The 17,623-nt window shown below is 46.4% G+C and overlaps 2 protein-coding genes across 13 annotated transcripts in view; one reads left to right on the top strand and one right to left on the bottom strand.

The window, feature by feature from the left end:
• Positions 1–5,697, top strand: part of CFAP44 (cilia and flagella associated protein 44) — a 112,168-nt gene extending 106,471 nt beyond the window's left edge. For all 4 annotated transcript variants that reach the window (XM_039842998.1, XM_039842997.1, XM_039842995.1 and 1 more), the window contains 3 exons: positions 1,179–1,339; positions 2,558–2,692; positions 4,291–5,697. In XM_039842998.1, the coding sequence (XP_039698932.1) occupies positions 1,179–1,339; positions 2,558–2,692; positions 4,291–4,464 (470 nt within the window). In that variant the 3' untranslated portion in view covers positions 4,465–5,697. The remainder of the gene's footprint in view (positions 1–1,178; positions 1,340–2,557; positions 2,693–4,290) is intronic.
• A 143-nt stretch (positions 5,698–5,840) lies between these two features.
• The window catches only part of BOC (BOC cell adhesion associated, oncogene regulated), a 72,403-nt gene continuing 60,620 nt past the window's right edge, over positions 5,841–17,623 (bottom strand). For 7 of the 9 annotated variants that reach the window (XM_039842999.1, XM_039843000.1, XM_039843004.1 and 4 more), the window contains 11 exons: positions 14,617–14,779; positions 14,105–14,215; positions 13,398–13,604; positions 12,860–13,041; positions 12,354–12,459; positions 11,865–11,987; positions 9,449–9,670; positions 8,481–8,716; positions 8,180–8,256; positions 7,472–7,662; positions 5,841–6,559 (listed from right to left, as the gene is read on the bottom strand). In XM_039842999.1, coding sequence (XP_039698933.1) covers positions 6,372–6,559; positions 7,472–7,662; positions 8,180–8,256; positions 8,481–8,716; positions 9,449–9,670; positions 11,865–11,987; positions 12,354–12,459; positions 12,860–13,041; positions 13,398–13,604; positions 14,105–14,215; positions 14,617–14,779 — 1,806 coding nt within the window. In that variant the 3' untranslated portion in view covers positions 5,841–6,371. Of the gene's footprint in view, positions 6,560–7,353; positions 7,663–8,179; positions 8,257–8,480; positions 8,717–9,448; positions 9,671–11,864; positions 11,988–12,353; positions 12,460–12,859; positions 13,042–13,397; positions 13,605–14,104; positions 14,216–14,616; positions 14,780–17,623 lie in introns of all 9 variants that reach the window. The other 2 variants (XM_039843008.1, XR_005648764.1) reach the window with 2 other exon arrangements.

Genomic DNA, 17,623 nt, shown 5'->3' with positions numbered 1-17,623 from the left:
GATTATCATGGCTATCACATTACACAAGTCCATGGGGACACTTACAAAGAATAGAAATAAATTGCTCCTCCCTGGATTGTGCAAAGTGGCAGCCATACCAGTTTTACTGTTACAATTCAACTATAATAATGATACCTGAAATCAAATTTCTGCACTAGAACAGAATTGCATCATTTTGTTATACCTCAGGGCCTTCAGATTTCACTTTGGGACAGTCTGGTACCTGAGAAAGTCTTGTTAAAAGATTGTTTTCTTGGAGAGCTCAGACCCCACAAATGGAATTTTCCTTAGGTATTCCAGTGTTCTCACACCGAGGAAAGATAATAAACAAAGTAAAATATATTGCATGTTACCTGGAGATAGTTGTTAAAAAGAATTATTAAAAGGACTAGGAAAGAGAGTGCTGAGGTCCGTAAGAGGACAGGAAGCTCTCTTTGAAAGGTGACATAGCTGATAAAATGTGGCTCTCTCTGGTTAGAGGACAAGGACTGCTCTTAGTTACACTTTTAGAATTGAATGTACTGGAAATGAGTCTTCACAGGTCTTACAATTTGCTTTCAGAAAATGGGGTGGGCAGAGTGAGCCATGTGGCTATTTGGGGGAACAGCATTCCAGACAGTGGGAACTGAGATGGGAGTGAGCTTGAAATATCTGAGATGCAAAAAGGAGGCCGGCATGTCTGGAATAAATGAAGAGACAGATGTGGGAAAGGACATAGTAGGAGGGATAAGAGGGGCAGGGCAGGGTGGATTATGTAGGGCCTTGTGAAACAACAGAAGGACTTACATTTTTACTTGGAGTGAGATGGAAACTTCTGTTAAGTGCCTGCTCTATTCTTAACACTAGATGCTGTAGAGATCAATAATAAAAAATGAGAAACTGAGTTCATAATCTAATTTAACTCCACTAGCAGTCTGAGGAGGGGCAGATCAGAGTGTGTTGGGAAAAATGAGTCTGTTTTATACAGGATTTTGAAGTAGATGAAATGACAATGCAGGAATGGGCATGTTAAGTGAGGAAAGTAGCAGGTGAAAAGTCACAGAGGAATAATCGGCTGGTAACATGAAATCCTTTACCATCTTACAAAAGCCGTTCTTAGAATGTTATTGTTATTGGTATTGTTCATTTAATAACAATGGAAGCCACTGAACAACCTGATGGTCACCGTCTTCTTTTAGAAATGGAAGAAACAGTCCGTCAACTAATGATCAGCAAGTTTGGCCGTGTGATAGACCTAGAAGCTCTTCAAACACTTTCTGTGAATACAACACTTGAAGAACTGAAGATCAGAAAACTTCGAAAGGAGCTTTTGAATGCAAAGGAAATCAAGATGTGGGAGGTAAGGATGAGAGGGCACGTGATCTACTTTGGTTCAGTTTGGGTGGAGGCAAGAAATCCTGGTGAGCTGTAAGTGGTTCCTGCGAAGCATCCGTACAGCTGGAGGCGGGTCTCTGAGCCCCACTTGCCCCTCCCCACCTGCCCCCATTGTCTTGTGATCTTAAGCCTGTCTTGGCTTCTTCACCATTCGCTTAGTTAGAAGGACTTGTCTGTCTTGGAGTGAAAGCACCAACACTGGGGTTTGGCATCCAGGGCGCATGTAAATATAATGTCAAAATGGCATGAGAGATTACAGAGAGATTTCATTTTGAGGTCTACATTAGTGTACAAATGCTCTAATAGTTTTAGAAATGAAACTGCTATACTCTGAGGATCTTAATTGTATGTTTCTATATAGCTTTTGCATGCTGTCACAATCTGGAAATTAGAAAACATCTTCTAAGTAATAAATTTTATAAGAAGGTATGGACTGTTTCGCTGGTAGGGTCTTAGAAGATGTTAATGCATGCATTGTTCCCAGAGCCATGAGATGAGGCAGTGCCCCAGTTACAGCCTGATTCAAAGGCAGGAGCTTTTACAAAGATTTTATAAACCCACAAATCACTATGACTTCTCCAGTTTACTGTCTTATCACATCAGTACATAGGAAAAAAGGAGAGGTTCCTAGTGCTTTCTTGTCTCATCTTTTCTTATCCAAGATTTGCCACTGTGCTGTGAAGAAGCAGATTACTTAAGTGTTTATGTCAGTGGGACTGGTCCCTATCAGGGGAATGCTGGAAAGAATATGTGAAATCTAAAGTAATTTGTTGAAGCAATAAGAGAACAAAAGAAAGCCACTAGCAGATGTGTGGCCATTCAAGTTTTTTGGGGATCCTGGGCCAAAACTGGGGAAAAAGCAATACATGAAAGTTTCCCACTTAAATTATCATTCTCTCTTTTAATTAATGAATACCAACACTCAGTATGCACACTGATTTCTTTCCTCGAGAATGGAGTGGCATCTATATCTGTCTTATTTTTACCTACTTTTTATCTTTTCTCTAGTCAAACCAGACCAAATGCAGTTGCTTCTGGTTGCATTTTCATACTGGCTTCTGATTATATTTTCCTACGTGCACATCACTCCATTGGCCCAATGGTTTTAATCACATCTGGACATTCATTTTTCTCTATTTCCTTTCATTCATTTAATTAATTTTGCATCTTCCTGCTCTGGTAGGAGAAGATTGCTCAAGTGCGATGGGAACTGATGATGAAGACAAAAGAACACACCAAAAAGCTCCACCAGATGAATGATTTGTGTATTGAAAAGAAAAAACTTGATTCTCGATTGAATACACTACAGAACCAGCAGGTGTGCTCCTTTTCTTCATACCCTGTTAGAACTGGGGAAGCTCTGTAAAGGTAGCTCTCAGAGATAATGCATGGAGAAGTAAGTTTTTAAACTGAGGTCTGTCTACCTCCAAAGCTGACTCCATTGCTACTATTCTTACAAAAATCTTCTTGGGATGGCAAGAAGATAGTGTCAAAAAACATGTCAAATAAGAATAACTAAAATTTGTTTAGATATGGTGAGAATGAGGGAAAAGTTAAAGTGACTTTAAAATGACCGACCAGTGTGACAGGGCATGAGTTGGCACATGCATTTTAGCTGCAAGTTTCAGAAAGCCCCATTGAAAGTAGCTTAAAAGAAGTCTGGAGGCGATGACTAAGGGGTTTTGGTTTAGTGGGCCTGTGATGTTGGGGCCAGTATCTCTGTGATTCTGATTCTTTGAGGTTTCCTTCAGAGTCACAAGATTGGATCAGCTCAGTTTCACATCCACAGGCCAGCCTCTTTTTTTTTTTCATTTAGAAAGCAAAAGTTTTCTGCTTATATCTACTTAGCCACCCTTAGCTGGAAGAGAAGCTGGGTAAAGTTAGTGTATAGCTTTCATGGCTTCTAAAGTGAAGGTAGGCAAGGGAGAAGCAGAAGCTATGGGTAACGGTTGCCTCTACTTACTATGAAGGTCTGCCATAGTAAGTGAGAGTCATGGACAAGTCATGGGCTTTTGGCTTCAGGTAACCTGGTCTAACCCTGCTTCTAACCCCAAGAATATAGGGACTTGGGCCTATATTAAGAAATTCATGAATTTCTCAGACTCAGTCTCCATATCTGTAAAAGTAGAATAACGCCATCTAGTTCACAGCGTTGTGAGGATTAAATGAGACAGCATATGTAAAGCAACTGGCAGAGAGTAGATACTAAATACGTGGCATGTCCCTTCTTTTAACATGCATTCAAATTTTATTGAGCATCTACTTATGTAACAAGCTCTAAGGTGAACACTGGGTAGTGATGAGATCTAGGCACACTGGGCCCTGTATCTAAGAGGCACAGGATCTCTTCAGACACATAGTTATCAAAGAAACATTCAGATAGAACCATAATAGCTTGCCACTTTTTTAGGTTTAAAAGTGGTCAAGTATCATAAATTTCAAATGGTTCAACCTAATTACAATGATATATCATGGCTGTTTTCATAGAACACAGAACAGGAAATCCTAGCCTAGTCCACAGGGCAAAGGCGGCCTCCCTAAAAGTGATGTCTGAAGCATGAGCAGGGGTGGGCTTGACAGGGAAGAAATCAGACAAGGAAATAAAGATTTCCTGTTTGAGAGAAAAATATATAACTATAGGCTGTATAGAAAACAGAAGGACCTTGCCTTTTTGATTCATTATGAGCCCTTCAGGGTATGAATGACTGATAGCTTAATGAATTACTCATCTACAGGGGACTTGCATTTTGAGTTGTTCATTAGTCCAAAGGGACACATGTCTAATGGTGGGATTTCAGGCTATGTGGGCCTCCTTAAAGGAGCTATGGCTGTTTAAACTGACTGGAAGGCACAAGGACAGGGAAGTTTTCACATCTCAAATGATTCTTACAGTAGGGAGGTGTTTTCTCTCAACAGGGCAATGCCTTCCAGGGCCCTCGGAAAGCAGATACTGTGGCGAGAGAGAAGGTCACTCAGCTGATCCACTTCCAGGCAGAAAGGATTTTGGCCTTAAAGGAAGAGATCGCTCTTTTGCGTAAGAAAGGTGGCCTTATCCTCCCACCCATTCAGACACCACAGGAGAACAGATGAAAACCCTGGGCCTTTTAAGTTTGCTTTTTTTTCTCAAATCCATCCAAGATTTCTGACATAAAATTCACCAGAAATTCAGTTTCCTTGTTTCCTGCAACAAGCCTGTTATTTTAAAGTGAACTGATCTAAAAGTCTAAAACCACATCTAGTGATGTAGTTTTAATAATTTTTGGTAATCTTAGGACTGCAGTGCCCAACATCTATTTATTATTGAATGGAATCATTTTAGATCTGTTTGGAACCAACTAGATTGAGTATGGAGTCTTAGAAGACTGTGTCTCAAACTGCAAGGAAGCATCTTTGATACATCCCATTTTAGGAAATTTGATTTTTGGTTATCTGAATTTTTAGCCATTGGCAAGAAAAACTATCATTGAGAGCACTGGCCCAGATTTGAGGTTCCCCCTAGATTAGCTAAGTGAAAACTGAGAACATTAGCCCTGTCTATCCCACTCCTGGAAGTGACCTCTAGGCTTTTGGCCAGGTGGTCCGAAGTCACATCTTTTTTCTCTTACCTGCTCTACCTCTCCTTTCCTAGCATTTCCATGTTATGTATAGTCCTTAATTTTATTTAAAATATTTTAAAAATACTGCTTTTCTGAAAATACGTTGTGTCTCAATGACAATTTTTCCAAGATAGCTGTTGGATAGAAAGATTTAACATCTAAAAGTTGGCGCTGTTTCTTCTGGCCAGCAGAGGGTGTACTTGTCCTAGACCATTAGAGTCACTCCTGGGCTTTCCTATCATCTTGTTTATCCAATTCATGATGAGAGAAGCCAGGGTCTGGCGTGACTACTCTTAACGGGATCAAGTGGCATTTCATCCATAATTCAGCTTTACCGAAATCTAAAAGATAACGCTGCAAGTCTGCCTCCATCTAGTTCCAGTTCCACATATAAAGGCTGATCCTGTGGTTGGACAGCAAGCAGTAAGAGAATGCTGATTTTAAACAACTAGTGAGTCAATTCCTCCGGCCATGTTGGTGTATCAGGTACCACATGTTCACGTGTAGCAATAACACTTAACTAAAGGGAGAATATACCTGGGCCTCAACACATACCCCTATATAGACAGTGTTACTGATATGACCAGTTTTACCTCAAGTCCAGTCTTAGGTAAGAGAACTGTGAAGCCACTTCTCCCTGCCTACTGAACACTGTCTCCCTCTTGGACTAAACACTTATTAATGTATTCTGCATGAATAAAAACTGACATTCAATATTTACAAGGCAAAAAATTAGAAACGTCTGCCACCATTTCCAGATCTCATCTCTTGATGGATCTGAAAATGTCACAAGTGGATATTTTCTTCAGATACTCAAAGACTCAATCAATCCTGAGGGGAATGCTGACTCATATATGACGAAGCCGAAGGTTACAGGAAAGACTAAACATTTATTTAGAAGTTACAGTGTTTGTTTTTAAAGATATGTTGCCACAGATTATTGATTCTGGAAGGTTTTTAATGCTTACAGTACTGTACACATCTGAGTCTATTCTCGTGGGCATCTGAAAATGTTTTCTGTAGCACCAGTCCAACCATCTTCACAGGTGTCTCCAGCCTGTGATACTGTGGCCCTTGCTTTTCCCTCATGGTCATCACGAACTGTGCACCTAGGATTCTTGCTTTCAGCAGCTACTCTGCAGGCCTCCTCAGTCTGTTTTGGCTAGTCTGTGATCCTGGTCGACTCCTGCTATGTTGTAGCTCCTTCGTTTTCCCTCTCATACGCCCCCGGGTAGGAGTCCCTATGTCTCTGTGTCTCTCTGGCATTATAAAAACACATATACATTTATTTACAACTGCATAAATATATAAATATGGCTATTATAGAAAAATAAATACGCATTTTCTCTGTCCCTTTTTAAAAATGATAATATAGAATCTTTCTGGAATACTGGCTTCTGTCTAAATTCTGGGAGGTGGTGTTTCAAAAGATACATGCACTGGTGGGCTGGGGGAGAGCCGTAGCCCAAGCTCCTGTCCTGTGTAGGCCCCCGTGGGGTGTTGGGGACACCACTCTCCTCCACCCACTTGGCAGGACTCAGGACTGTCCACTTCTTCAACCGGTACAAGGCCCAAGCAGCATGGGGGCCCTGAGGGGAGAGAAAAGTAGGACACATTAAAATCCAGACTGACCAAGAACCAATGCTCAGTGATATGGGTCAGTTTCTCTGTGATGGCAGCTGGTTACACTGGTCCACCCTTCTGGTATGGTGTCTGATCATGATTACTCCACTCACAGTTCATTCCCCTAAATGAGGCAGTCCAGTTTTAATGATGCTCGGTCTTGCTCTAGGAGGTGCCTTTTAGAATTTCAGCTCCCAGAGACAGGGTCAAGGACCTACATCCATGCCATGGAGGCTAAGAAACTAAATTAGCCAAGCCTCTGAACCAGCCTGCACCCAAACAAGCATCCACTGATCTCCAAGAGACTGGCACAAGGAAGATACCAGTGGGATGCTCTGCACTGAGCGGGCTGGCCTGCACTGAGTCCCTTGCAGAAAAAGTTCTGTGGAAGCACAGAGGGTTACGATGATGATGTTTGCAAGAACTTGGCTCCTTAATGATTGATGTAACCTTAGTCCTTAATTAAGAGACAAGACTGAACAAAGCAAGGTATTTCAGAGTGATTAGAGAACACCTCTTAGTGCAATGAGAGGTGGTAGGAATTTGCGAATGGCCTTGAAATGCAGAGCCCAGAGGACTTCTTTCTCTGAAATGGCAGTGTCCTTTTCTTTAGCCTTTGAGGACACAGCTTGCCACACCAAAGAAGGACCCAATGGGTACACCCCTGCAGCTCTGCTGGGCCTTGAGGAAGGAAGAAGGGTGGCCAGCCACCTTCACTTCCTCTGTCTCTCCTATGTGAAAGCTATGGATGGCTCCTTACCAAGCATCACCATTGATGACTGTTATCTTCCCCTCCTCCAAGCCACTCCTGGGTCCTGGATGCCTACCTCGTGTCATCCCCAGACTGTTCAATTTCCTGCCCTGCTCCTGGCACTGACCTGGATGAAAAAGAGGGTCCCATGTCACTTCAGGCCCAGGATTCTGAGGTACACTCCTCACTCCTGACTGGCTGGCAGCAGCGGGCTGCTCCTGGAGGTGGCAGTCCTGGTGGGTCTGGAGCAGCTGGTGAGTTGAGTCATCAGGCAGTGTATATAAGAAAGAGCCCTCGTCTGGGTCAGCCTTGGTTCCCCTGCATGCATGAGACCAGATTGGGAGGTGAGGTACAGGCAGAGTGGGCCCGTATCCCCACTGGCCAGCTACGTCCCTGTCCGAGGGCACCACAGGGGGTCAGAGCTCAGATGGGCAGGGACTGCTCCCCTTTGAACATCAAGAGGTGCCACATCATCATTTCCATGGGAGTAATTCTAGTCTATCTGCATTTTATTCCGTGCAAGTCCCAAGTGTATGAAAGAACATAGAATCAGGTGTCTAGGGGCCTCTAGGCAAAGCCAGCAGTACGTGGCTACTCTGGCCTACCAAGTGAGGGGAGGATTCCGAGAGGCCAACCCATGCTCCAAAGCAAGAAAGGGCATCATAGCTACAAACACAACAACCAGTCCAGTGGAGCAGGTTGTCAGATATGCGGATCCCCACGTGAAGCACTGGTACTCACCTTTCAGTGACTGACGCTAGATTTGAGGACCTAAAGAGCAAGTAAGCTCTAGGGCTCGGGAGTGGAAGGCAGGGATGGGAAGGCGCCTGGTTACCTGGGAATCTGGTGACTGTGGATGCCATATCCGTTGCCAAGAATGGTCTGCCTCAGCAGGCTGTTGGTGTCATCCTGCTGCTCAAATGAAAGAGTAACAAAAAGGCCATGTCTGAGAGTCCAGGAAACTTTCCTGTTCATACTTCAACAAGATAAACTGTTCCTGACTGAAGAAAGCCTGGCTAGTAGCCCAGTATTAGAGGCTGGAAGGGAGGAAGCCCCAGAAGGCAGCCCAACCACTCCCTCCACAGTGGCCTGCCTGTACTTGCCCGTACTTGCCCATACATCCAGAACTGTGTTACCTGCTGAAGCTCCCCCGGGCAGTGCTGCTGAGGTCTCATGCCTGCATAGCCCAAGGCAGTTGCAGGGCAGCCCCTGTTCACATGGACCCCATTGGCACAGGTCCGTCCATTGGTGCCACTAAGGTAGGGCTGCCCATTAGCTCGGTGGCCTGAGAGTCCTCCCAATGGTACCATTGTGTATTGGCAGGAGGAGGACAGAAGGGCACTTCGAGGAAAACCCAGGTCTGTTGTATGTTCTGGAAGAACAGAAAGATAGAGATTTGCTTAGGCCAAGGAGGCCTGGGGCAGCTTGAAAAATTTCCACATGAATCTCAGAAAACTCCAAATGAGGTAGGCAGGGAGTTGATGCTACCCCAAGAATGAGAATATTTTCCCTCAGAATACTCTTCCTGTCACCCATTTCTTCCTAACATCTAGACTTTTTCTGCAGTGGGGAGATGGGTGAGGACAGAGAGGAGCAAGGGTGGGTTTAGCGGAAGGAGGTGGTGAACCAACGGAAGGAGTAATATTTAGGTGAGGCAAGTTGAGCAAGTGTGTTGCCATTTGAAGCAGAAGTTAGTGGATAACAGTCAGATTAACCTAAGACAAGGGGGAAAGCTCAAGGCAGCCCTGGCCCCAGAGGCACGAAATGTTTGGAGGGAAGAGGCAGGTAAGTAGGAATATGCAGTCAGAGCAGCAGCTTCAGATATTGAAAGTAGTTGGAAGCAGGTAAGTACTGAGCTCCCGAGATGCAGAGAGGACAAACTCCCACTTCATACTCTCCTCCATCTGCCAAGGTCCTTGAGCTGGGAATAAAGGGCCCAGTCTTGGAGTATTCTGACTCTCCCCAAGCTCTCTGGAGCTTGAGCTCCAGTGAATGAGAAGCAGGGTGCCTCCAATCTTTCCCTGGACAGAGGCCTCTTGGGGGACTGGGGGCCCTCCTCCCCTCTCTGGGCTCCTTCCTGATGGGGCTGAGGTGGGTCACTCACTCTGCTTAGACCAGGCCCTCCACAAGCAGAAGGGGATGAAGGCGACAATGATGAGGACGACAGAGCCCAGTACGACCCCGACAATCAGGTAGGGCAGGTCACTGGAGCGTGCCACCATGGCCCCTGTGCCCACTGGCCTCTCAATAGTTTCAGGGGGTGGCGGCTGAGGTGGAGCAAGAGTTGGGGGTGGGGGTCGACCAGGCTGACCAGAAGACTTTTGAGCTGTAATGGTGAACAAAACTCACATCAGCATCTATTTTTTTGACATTTCTTTTCCAACGAATAAAAAGAAAAAATATTCTGATTCCACAGATGTCGGAAAGAGGGTCAAACTCATAAGACAGGGCCTCGAAACCCTTTATTAGATGAGTGTGGTGTCCAAGCTCAGCATGAAATCAGTACTTGATGTGAAATTTGGTGGTGCTGAAGAGAACTGAACTTTATATTTCAAAATATAACCTGAGATATTTGTGAGTCACACACTAGAGTCAGACTGGGTCTTCTGGGCATAAGTGGTGTGGGGATTTACTAGAAGAACAGCCTGTGAACTTTTAGAAGAAAATATAAAAAAATGCATGGAACCAACAAAAGAACTGGGAATGGAAGAGTTTACTCGTGAATTTGCTCTTCCTGGGCAGATTCTGAGATGTGAAGTACTAGCTAGGAGCTGGGGTCACAGAGAAGGGGGATGGGTGTGTCGGGACTCCCTAGGACAGACAGTAATTGTGAAATGCCAATTCAAAAGCGACAAGATGGTGAACTTCTCATCTGGGTTTTGCTATCATCCGACATCGTTAACTCTTACAGCGTCTTCTTGACTTTCCGATACTACAGGCTTCTGATTTCCCCACTCCCTCTAACTGCCGCTGCTTCCATTTCTCTTTTCCCATTCTTTTCTGTCTTCTCCTCAGATATTAGGTCTGTACTCCCTCTGTGAACTCTCATCTCTTCCCATGATATATCCTAACCTATATCCTGATGACTGCCAAATACCCCTGGCCCAGGACCCTCGCCAGACAGGAGACCGGCTCTCTTGGGACATTTGCATGTCAATGTCTCAAAAGAATCAGACTCTTAGTAAGTCTCTTTCACTATATTCTTTTCTCATAGGATCTGGTTCTCTCCTGGCCTCCGCCACCTCAAGTGGCAACATCACCTGTGTGGTACTGCAAGCTAAAAACCTTAAGGTCTCCTTGAACTCCTTTCCCTCTCTCTCAGCCCCTACATGCTGTCAGTCCCTGGTCCTACACACACATCCTCAGAAAAGAGACCCAAATCCATCCCTTCTCTTTACGTTTACTTCACAGCCCCTGTTCTTTCCCTTCAGCCATTCTTGCATAGTCATCAGTGACTCTTCTCCACAAACAAATCCAACAATGACCTTCCTCCACCTCACAGCCAAGAGGGGCCTCGATGACCCAGTGCTCACCATTGTCCCTGGCCTCTTCCCTCTCTTGTCCTTCTGCCAAGTGCCCTACATTCCAACCATCTGGAGTTACTTGCAGGCTGATCTGGTCCCTTAGGCCACTCTCTCCTCAGTCCAGCCTTAAGAGTCAATACTTCCAGAAGACCAGTATGAAACCTTTGTGAAGTCTCTGTTCTTTGCCCTAGACACTGTGCTTGTCGCTTGATTTGTAGCTGTGTAGGTATCTGCCCCCTTGCACCACTGTACATGATTGATAGAAGGGCAAGATGTGCACACGAGTCGCTCGGTACTTGTTGAATAAGTGATGGAAAGGAATGCAAACTGAAGAGAGAATGTGGCCATGATGGGAAGATGGGTTGTTTCTTTGTCTCTTCTTATTCCTTCGTGATTGTTTCCTAATTTTCTTTGCAATACACCTGCTATCTACTCTTTCAGTATTTGCAAAATGGAGATAATGATATCTATCCACTATTAACTATTAACACGTTATTATGTGAATATGTTTAACAGGGTTTAGTGCAGAGAAAGCGTATGGGCTTGTAGTTAGCTGAACTCTGCCCAGAGCCTGCTCCACCTGAATTGGGTGCATGACCTTGGTCAAGGTCTATCTTCTCCCGATGCTCAGCTTCTTTCCTATCTCTAGGGGTTGTGCTTAATTAAGTAAACCAACCAATGTAACCATCAGATTTAGCATAGGAATAAAGTGTTTATGGAAAGTTCCCAACCTGAAAATGGGTTCTATTCCATGAGTTCATGTGTGAGTCAGTTCCCAAGTTCCTTGTAGCTGTCATGACGGTAACCCATTCAGACTTAAGACTAGGCACAGGCAAATGAACAGAAGGGTTAAAAATGACAAAATTGAGGGGTACTTGGGAAAAAAGTGAGTCTTCCTGGGGAAGATGGGGAAGAGATACCCAGCAAGGCACACACAACGGCGACTTTGTCTGCTGAAAATGACGAGAAGAGAGCAGAAAACCCCAGGAGAATCACCTTTGGTTTCACAGATCATCACGTTGCTGAACTCGCTCTCCCCTCCTTCATTGAAGCACTGCATCTTAATGTCGTAGGAGGTCTCTGGCTGCAGGTGGCTGATGGAGTGCCAGTATCTATCCCCTGGGGAAGAGAACAAGAGTCACATGTGGGGATGTGTATCTGGTTTGCTTGGCCCCCAGGGGCAGGCAACCTCAGAAGGGGCTGTGTGTCTGGACTGGTGCCACTGACTGGCACAGGGGTCATGTGGTAGAGGAACATTCAAGGAAATGTTCTAGGTTCCCACTCAAGGTACTGCCGTCCCATCACCATGGGAAGTAAGTATGTGGGTTTATGAACTTGCTGACCCCAAGTGTGTCACGAAGGAGTTAATGATATGGGACACAGATGCTTTGTGTCATACCAGCCCAGGTTTTATATTTTCACCAATGCTGACATGAGACCCCCTTGCCAACAGGGGAAAGTAAATCACACAAAAGTGTTTCTCACCTTCCACCATATCCTTCTTGTAGTCACTATCATTGTCACTGTCTGTGGGTCGATAATAGATATAAAAGCCATGGATTGGAGTGTTGTTGTTACTTGCTGGAATATACTATAGGGAATAGAGAAGAAACGTGTTGACAATGGAGCAGAGAAACCATCAGGTGAGCAGAACCACTGGGGGATGGAACTTTTACCCCAGCCTAGAGTTTAAAATTCACTGGGAGACCCTGGCAGCTATGATGTCCAGTGATATCCCCAATGCTCTCTGGAGAATGCTGTAGAGATCACTTATTACTTTATTTAGCTTGGAGACAAGAAACAAACTGCCATTTCCCCAAAGACTTTAAGTCCCCTCTGAACCTGCCTGGGTACGTGAGGGCGAGTCCCTCAATTCCCAGGTACCCAGATGGAAAAACACTTAAGGGGAGCCAGAAAAGTAGTTCATGTCTGCCTCTGCCCAGAGGAAGCGCAGCCTGTCTTCCCGTTGCAGTCTGTGCAAGGCCACTTACCATCCACTTGAGCATGATGGTGGTCTCATTGACTGCATCAGTGAAGGTGATGTAAGGGCCTGCCACGGGCCTCTCGTATATGCGGCCACTGTAGCCGGATACCACGTAGGGCCGGGAGGGGGCGCTGGGCTCGCTCTCCCCCAGCATGTTCAGAGCCCGGACCCGGAACTTGTAGGAGGTGCCTGGTGAGAGACACTCACTGAACCCAGGAGCTGGGAAACACCTTCCGACTCCCCCACAGCCCATCGGCCCAGACATGGAGAGAATGTTCTCGGCAACCCTTCCCCAAAAGCAGGCCCCAGAGACTCACAGGAACTCCCACCCTCATCAGAAAGGAGCCACGCAAGAGATGGCTCTGGACTCTTAGGGAGAGAGGAAGGCGGGGAGGGCTTGTGGGGCTGAGGTAACGCCACCAAGAGCATCCACGAGTCTAGCAGAAGGTGGAGGACGAGTGAGAAGAACCTCCAAAGCCCCCATTCTCCTCCCAGTGGCTGGGGGGCAGCCGGGGGACCAGGTAGGACAGTGGCCGGGCCCCTACCTTTCTCTAGGCCTGTGATCTCCACTGAGAGCAGGGAGGGAGGGATGGCACTGGTGGCCAGAATCCAGTCCCCCACTTTCTTTAGCTTCTTGTACTCCACACGGAAGGACTGGATCGGGAAGCCGCCATTCCCACGGGGAATCCAGGTCACGTATACGGACGTCTCAGAGGCCATGGAGATAGTGGGCCTGTCTGGAGCTTCTGGGGCTGAGGGAACCCAGATATGAAGGCAGAAGAAAGCAGGAGGCAGGGACGTGATTAGAACACGGTTATGTTGCAACTGGACTTGGCCTGTTCCTCGCAGGGGCCTGCTCCTCCCCATAGCCCTCCATTCCCTGTTGGCTGCATCAGATCTCCCTAGGGCTACCTGGGTTCCCCTCTCCCAGGAGGAGCAGTCAAGCTAAGACCTCTAAAAGCTATACTTTTGTAATGTCAGAGGACCATGGGCCAGCTACTCTCCCCTCCACTCTCTCTGGGCCCACAGGGTCAGCAACCCATGTCAGCCTCCAGTGTTTTTATTTGGAAAGCTCCCATCTATAGTTCCTCATTGTGGTTAACTGGGGAGATGCCAGGAAAATGTCATAAGGACTTCCGGACCCACAGAAACAAGATCCCATTCAACCTGCAGAGGTGAGCCTTGCAGCAGTAGACCTGGTTCTCGTTTTGACTGCTCATCACCCCTGCACCCGGGGTTGCTGGGGGCTTACGGGAGAGGCGGCCATGGTCTGGCTGGCTGCTGCTCTGGAGGCTGGCTCCAGGGTCATCTCTCTGGATCTGCTGCTCCTTGCTGGCCAGGATTTCAGGTTTGGGCCGCCGTCCTGGGTAGAAGTGGGTTGAGATCAGCAAGGTGGAGAGTGTGTGTTAGGTCTCCGTTTTCCACAGAGTCCTTTCTGCCTGAGGTCTGATAAGGTGATGCAAAAAACACAGGACACTGGAAGTGTGGTCTGATCCCCAGCTCAGTCTGACTGCCATGGTATTGCATCTGGCCCCCGTGTGAGGGGGCGGGGTAGGGGATGCCAGAGAGGCTGGCTGGTGGCTCTCCTGCTGAGCAGTGGGACTTCGGCCTGGGCACACAAACCACAGGGAGACAGTAACTCTAAGAGAGATTACTTTTAAGGTAAATGACTGGGACGAGGTGAGCAAGGCTTCCCAGCTGGGCCTGGTAGGGTTTGCTCAGGCCCATGGAAACCCCGAGCTGGGAGAAAAGATTGACTCTTACCAGTTCGGAAGGTGACCATGGCCGTCTGGCCTTCGCCTGCACAGTTGTAAGCTGCCATCTCCACTTCATACAAGCTCCCAGGGTCAAGTCTCGTGAGGGTCAGGCGGTGCTGGCTGGCTGGAATGCCAGAGATAGTCCAATCATCAGATGAGTTTGTGACCTGCTGGAGAAAGTGGCTGGTGTCAGGACCTGCACCTCAGCCTGGAGCTACAGGTGGGCTGTGGGTTGCAAGGAAAGTGGAACTGAGCCCAGGAAGGGCAGAAAGAGGGAAAGGCGAATGGGCCAGACTGGGGACGGGGGGTGCTGCAGAGCGCAGACTGGTCCTGCTGGCTCCTGGACATCCATCCTCTCTGGGACAGTGAACTCAGGCTTCCTGATCTCTCAGCTAATGGCCCCATCAAAGAAAACCCAGAGGGGAAGGTCAAAAGGCCTGACTGATATTGCTGAGAATTTCTCCAAAGACTTCTCTCTCCTGAAAAGCTCCACATTTACTTTCTTTCTCCTTGCTCTCCTAGAAGGAACCAAACATAGTTCCTGCAGTTTATATTCTAATGAGATGAGAATGGCGATAAAAATAGCAGCACCAGTAGAAACGGCCACTCTTGCCAAGTGTTTACTATGTGCTAGGCATTAAGCACTTAATATGCACTACAAAGTGCTTTCATGACAATAGCTCAAGAGACTGGTGTTAATATTCTCACTTAACAAATGAGGAGACTAAGACTTAGATGAGTAATCTGCCTAATATCACATAGCTAGTGAGCTCAGAAACCACGAGAGCACGCTCATAATTGTAACATATCCTAGAAAGAAAAAGAATCTGGGAGCCAGAAAATCCTGAGTTCGAATCCTCATTCTGTTTCTTACCAGCTGCATAACCTAAAGCAACTTCCCTAACCTCTCTGATCCCCAAGCTTTTCCTTTGTAAAACAAGGCAAATAAAATCTCTCAGATTATTCTGATTAGGTGATTTATGTAGTGTTGAGCTTTGAACTTGGCTCACAGCAGGTTCCCAATAAATGCCCCTCTCCTGACTGCCCCATATCCTTCACTCCGTGAGGTCTCTGCCATTTCAACCCTAGTTTTTCTGCTCCCGCCCTCAGTCCTTGCTTAGAACTTAAAAACTGTGGATGAATTGTAATGACTATGGATTAATGTTAATGGTTTCAGATCCCCAGCTCTTTAAAAACAATAAAGGAGCTCCAGGCTTCCCAACAGGCAATGCTGAGACAGGCTACTTCCTCTCACCCACCCTACTTTTCAGGACAAAAGACTTAACTGCCAACTGTGCACATCTCAGAGAGCCTGCTGGAACCTGAAGCTATGGTTTGCTGAAGGAACTAAACAGCTGGTAGGAAAGCTCTTAACCCCAAGCAGAATATTCCCAAGTAGAACAAAACCTGCTATTCAAGGGACTGGACGGTCTGGGCTCATTAATGTCAGGCTTCCAGGATTTGTTCCAAGGGGAGAAGTTTTTACAAACTGAGAATCCCCAGTGGTGCTGGAAACCCAAACACAGTAGCCCAGGCTCTGCAGATGTACCAGGAAATGAAACTTGCTTCACTGTGTGAAAAAGTGAAAATGAGCTAAATGATTCCTAGTCTCCAGCAAGAGAAGGAGGCTGAAAAAACAACACAAATGCTGTTTTGATTCCCAAATCCTTTCTTATGTGATGATCTTTAAGACATGTTAGTTCCTCAAGAAAGGACACCGCTTTCAAGACATAATTTCTGCCTTGGCAATGTCCACCAAATAGCTCCAAGGGCCCCACAGTCCAGGTCCTAATAAAAGCCAGCCCAGCGGGGGATACTGTCCTCTTATTTCCCTTCTGTCCCTTCTCCCTCAGCTCTCCCAGTGCTGGCCTCACACTTCCACTGGGCTCAGAAATGAAAATAAGAAATGGAACGGTAATTAGTCACCGTCACACACACTGAGACAGTAGACGCGGCCTCAGCCTGGCATTTCCGGATCACCACGCATGGCCTTTGCCAGCCTGCCTCTTGCTGAGGCAGTTTCGTGGCCACCTATTGGCCTGAAAAATATTATTCTTGCTCTCATGCTGGTTCTTGTCTCCTGGGGACCATGAGCATTTGGCCTGCCCTGATCTTTGTCTACAACTCTGAGATGGAGGTGTCCAGTTACACAAGGAAATAAAGATTGAGACCAGCCTTGCCCCATAACCTGAGCTAAACAATGCTGCTTTTTGTTAAAAAGTTATTCACCCCCTTTGCTGGCTGGTGTGAAGACGCCAGAAAGCCAAGGTTAAAGAGAACTGCCCCACCCTGGCCCACACTTAGGAGGCAGCATTGCCCTAGGTGTCTTTCTGACAAACCCAACATCTCTGTGGACTTGTCCTGACCCAAGGTCTCCTCGGAGAGCAAGAAAGGGGAAGAACAGAATGAGAGGGGCCGCCAGGGTCCAGAGCAGGGGAAAGGGCTTCTGCACAGCCAGCATTTTCTGCAGTGGGAGGCTAGTTTTGTTTGTTTTCTGGAGGAGGAAGATGAGTTGATGAATGCTTTTTGTTCCACATGCATATATTTTCCAAATTTCCTTCTAAGTGCACATAGTACTTTTATAAGCAAAATATTATGACTACGAAATAAAATTATTACTTATCAAATGAGATTTTTAAAAATTTATTTAAGAACAGTAATTGTCTACTGTCTAGTGGCCTTAGAAAGAAAACAGCATGCACCTGGGATGAACGGAAACGTTTTTCAAGGGCATTTTTCTACAGGGAACTTCATGTCCTTCCTCCTTGAAGGGTAACAGCCAATGTGAGCAAAGCCTTGAACACGGGTGGCAGCCTGGGGGCCCTGTCCTGCCTCACAGGACAAACTAACTGTCCAAGAGGAAAGGCTGGTTCGGCTCTGTCCCATACCCTGTGAGAGCCAGAGAGTTCTTCTCTGACAGCTCCCAAAACATTCACCCAGACAGACGCCCTCTGTCAAAGAGAAATAGTTAAGGTCTGAACAACGTGATGTGTTTTCAACTCAAACGCCTGCTT

Source organism: Pteropus medius, unplaced genomic scaffold, assembly GCF_902729225.1.
Source record: "Pteropus medius unplaced genomic scaffold, Ma_sr-lr_union100, whole genome shotgun sequence".
NCBI lineage: Eukaryota > Metazoa > Chordata > Mammalia > Chiroptera > Pteropodidae > Pteropus > Pteropus medius.
The sequence above is the reverse complement of the archived record's forward strand: the minus strand, read 5'-3'. Positions and strand labels throughout refer to the sequence as shown.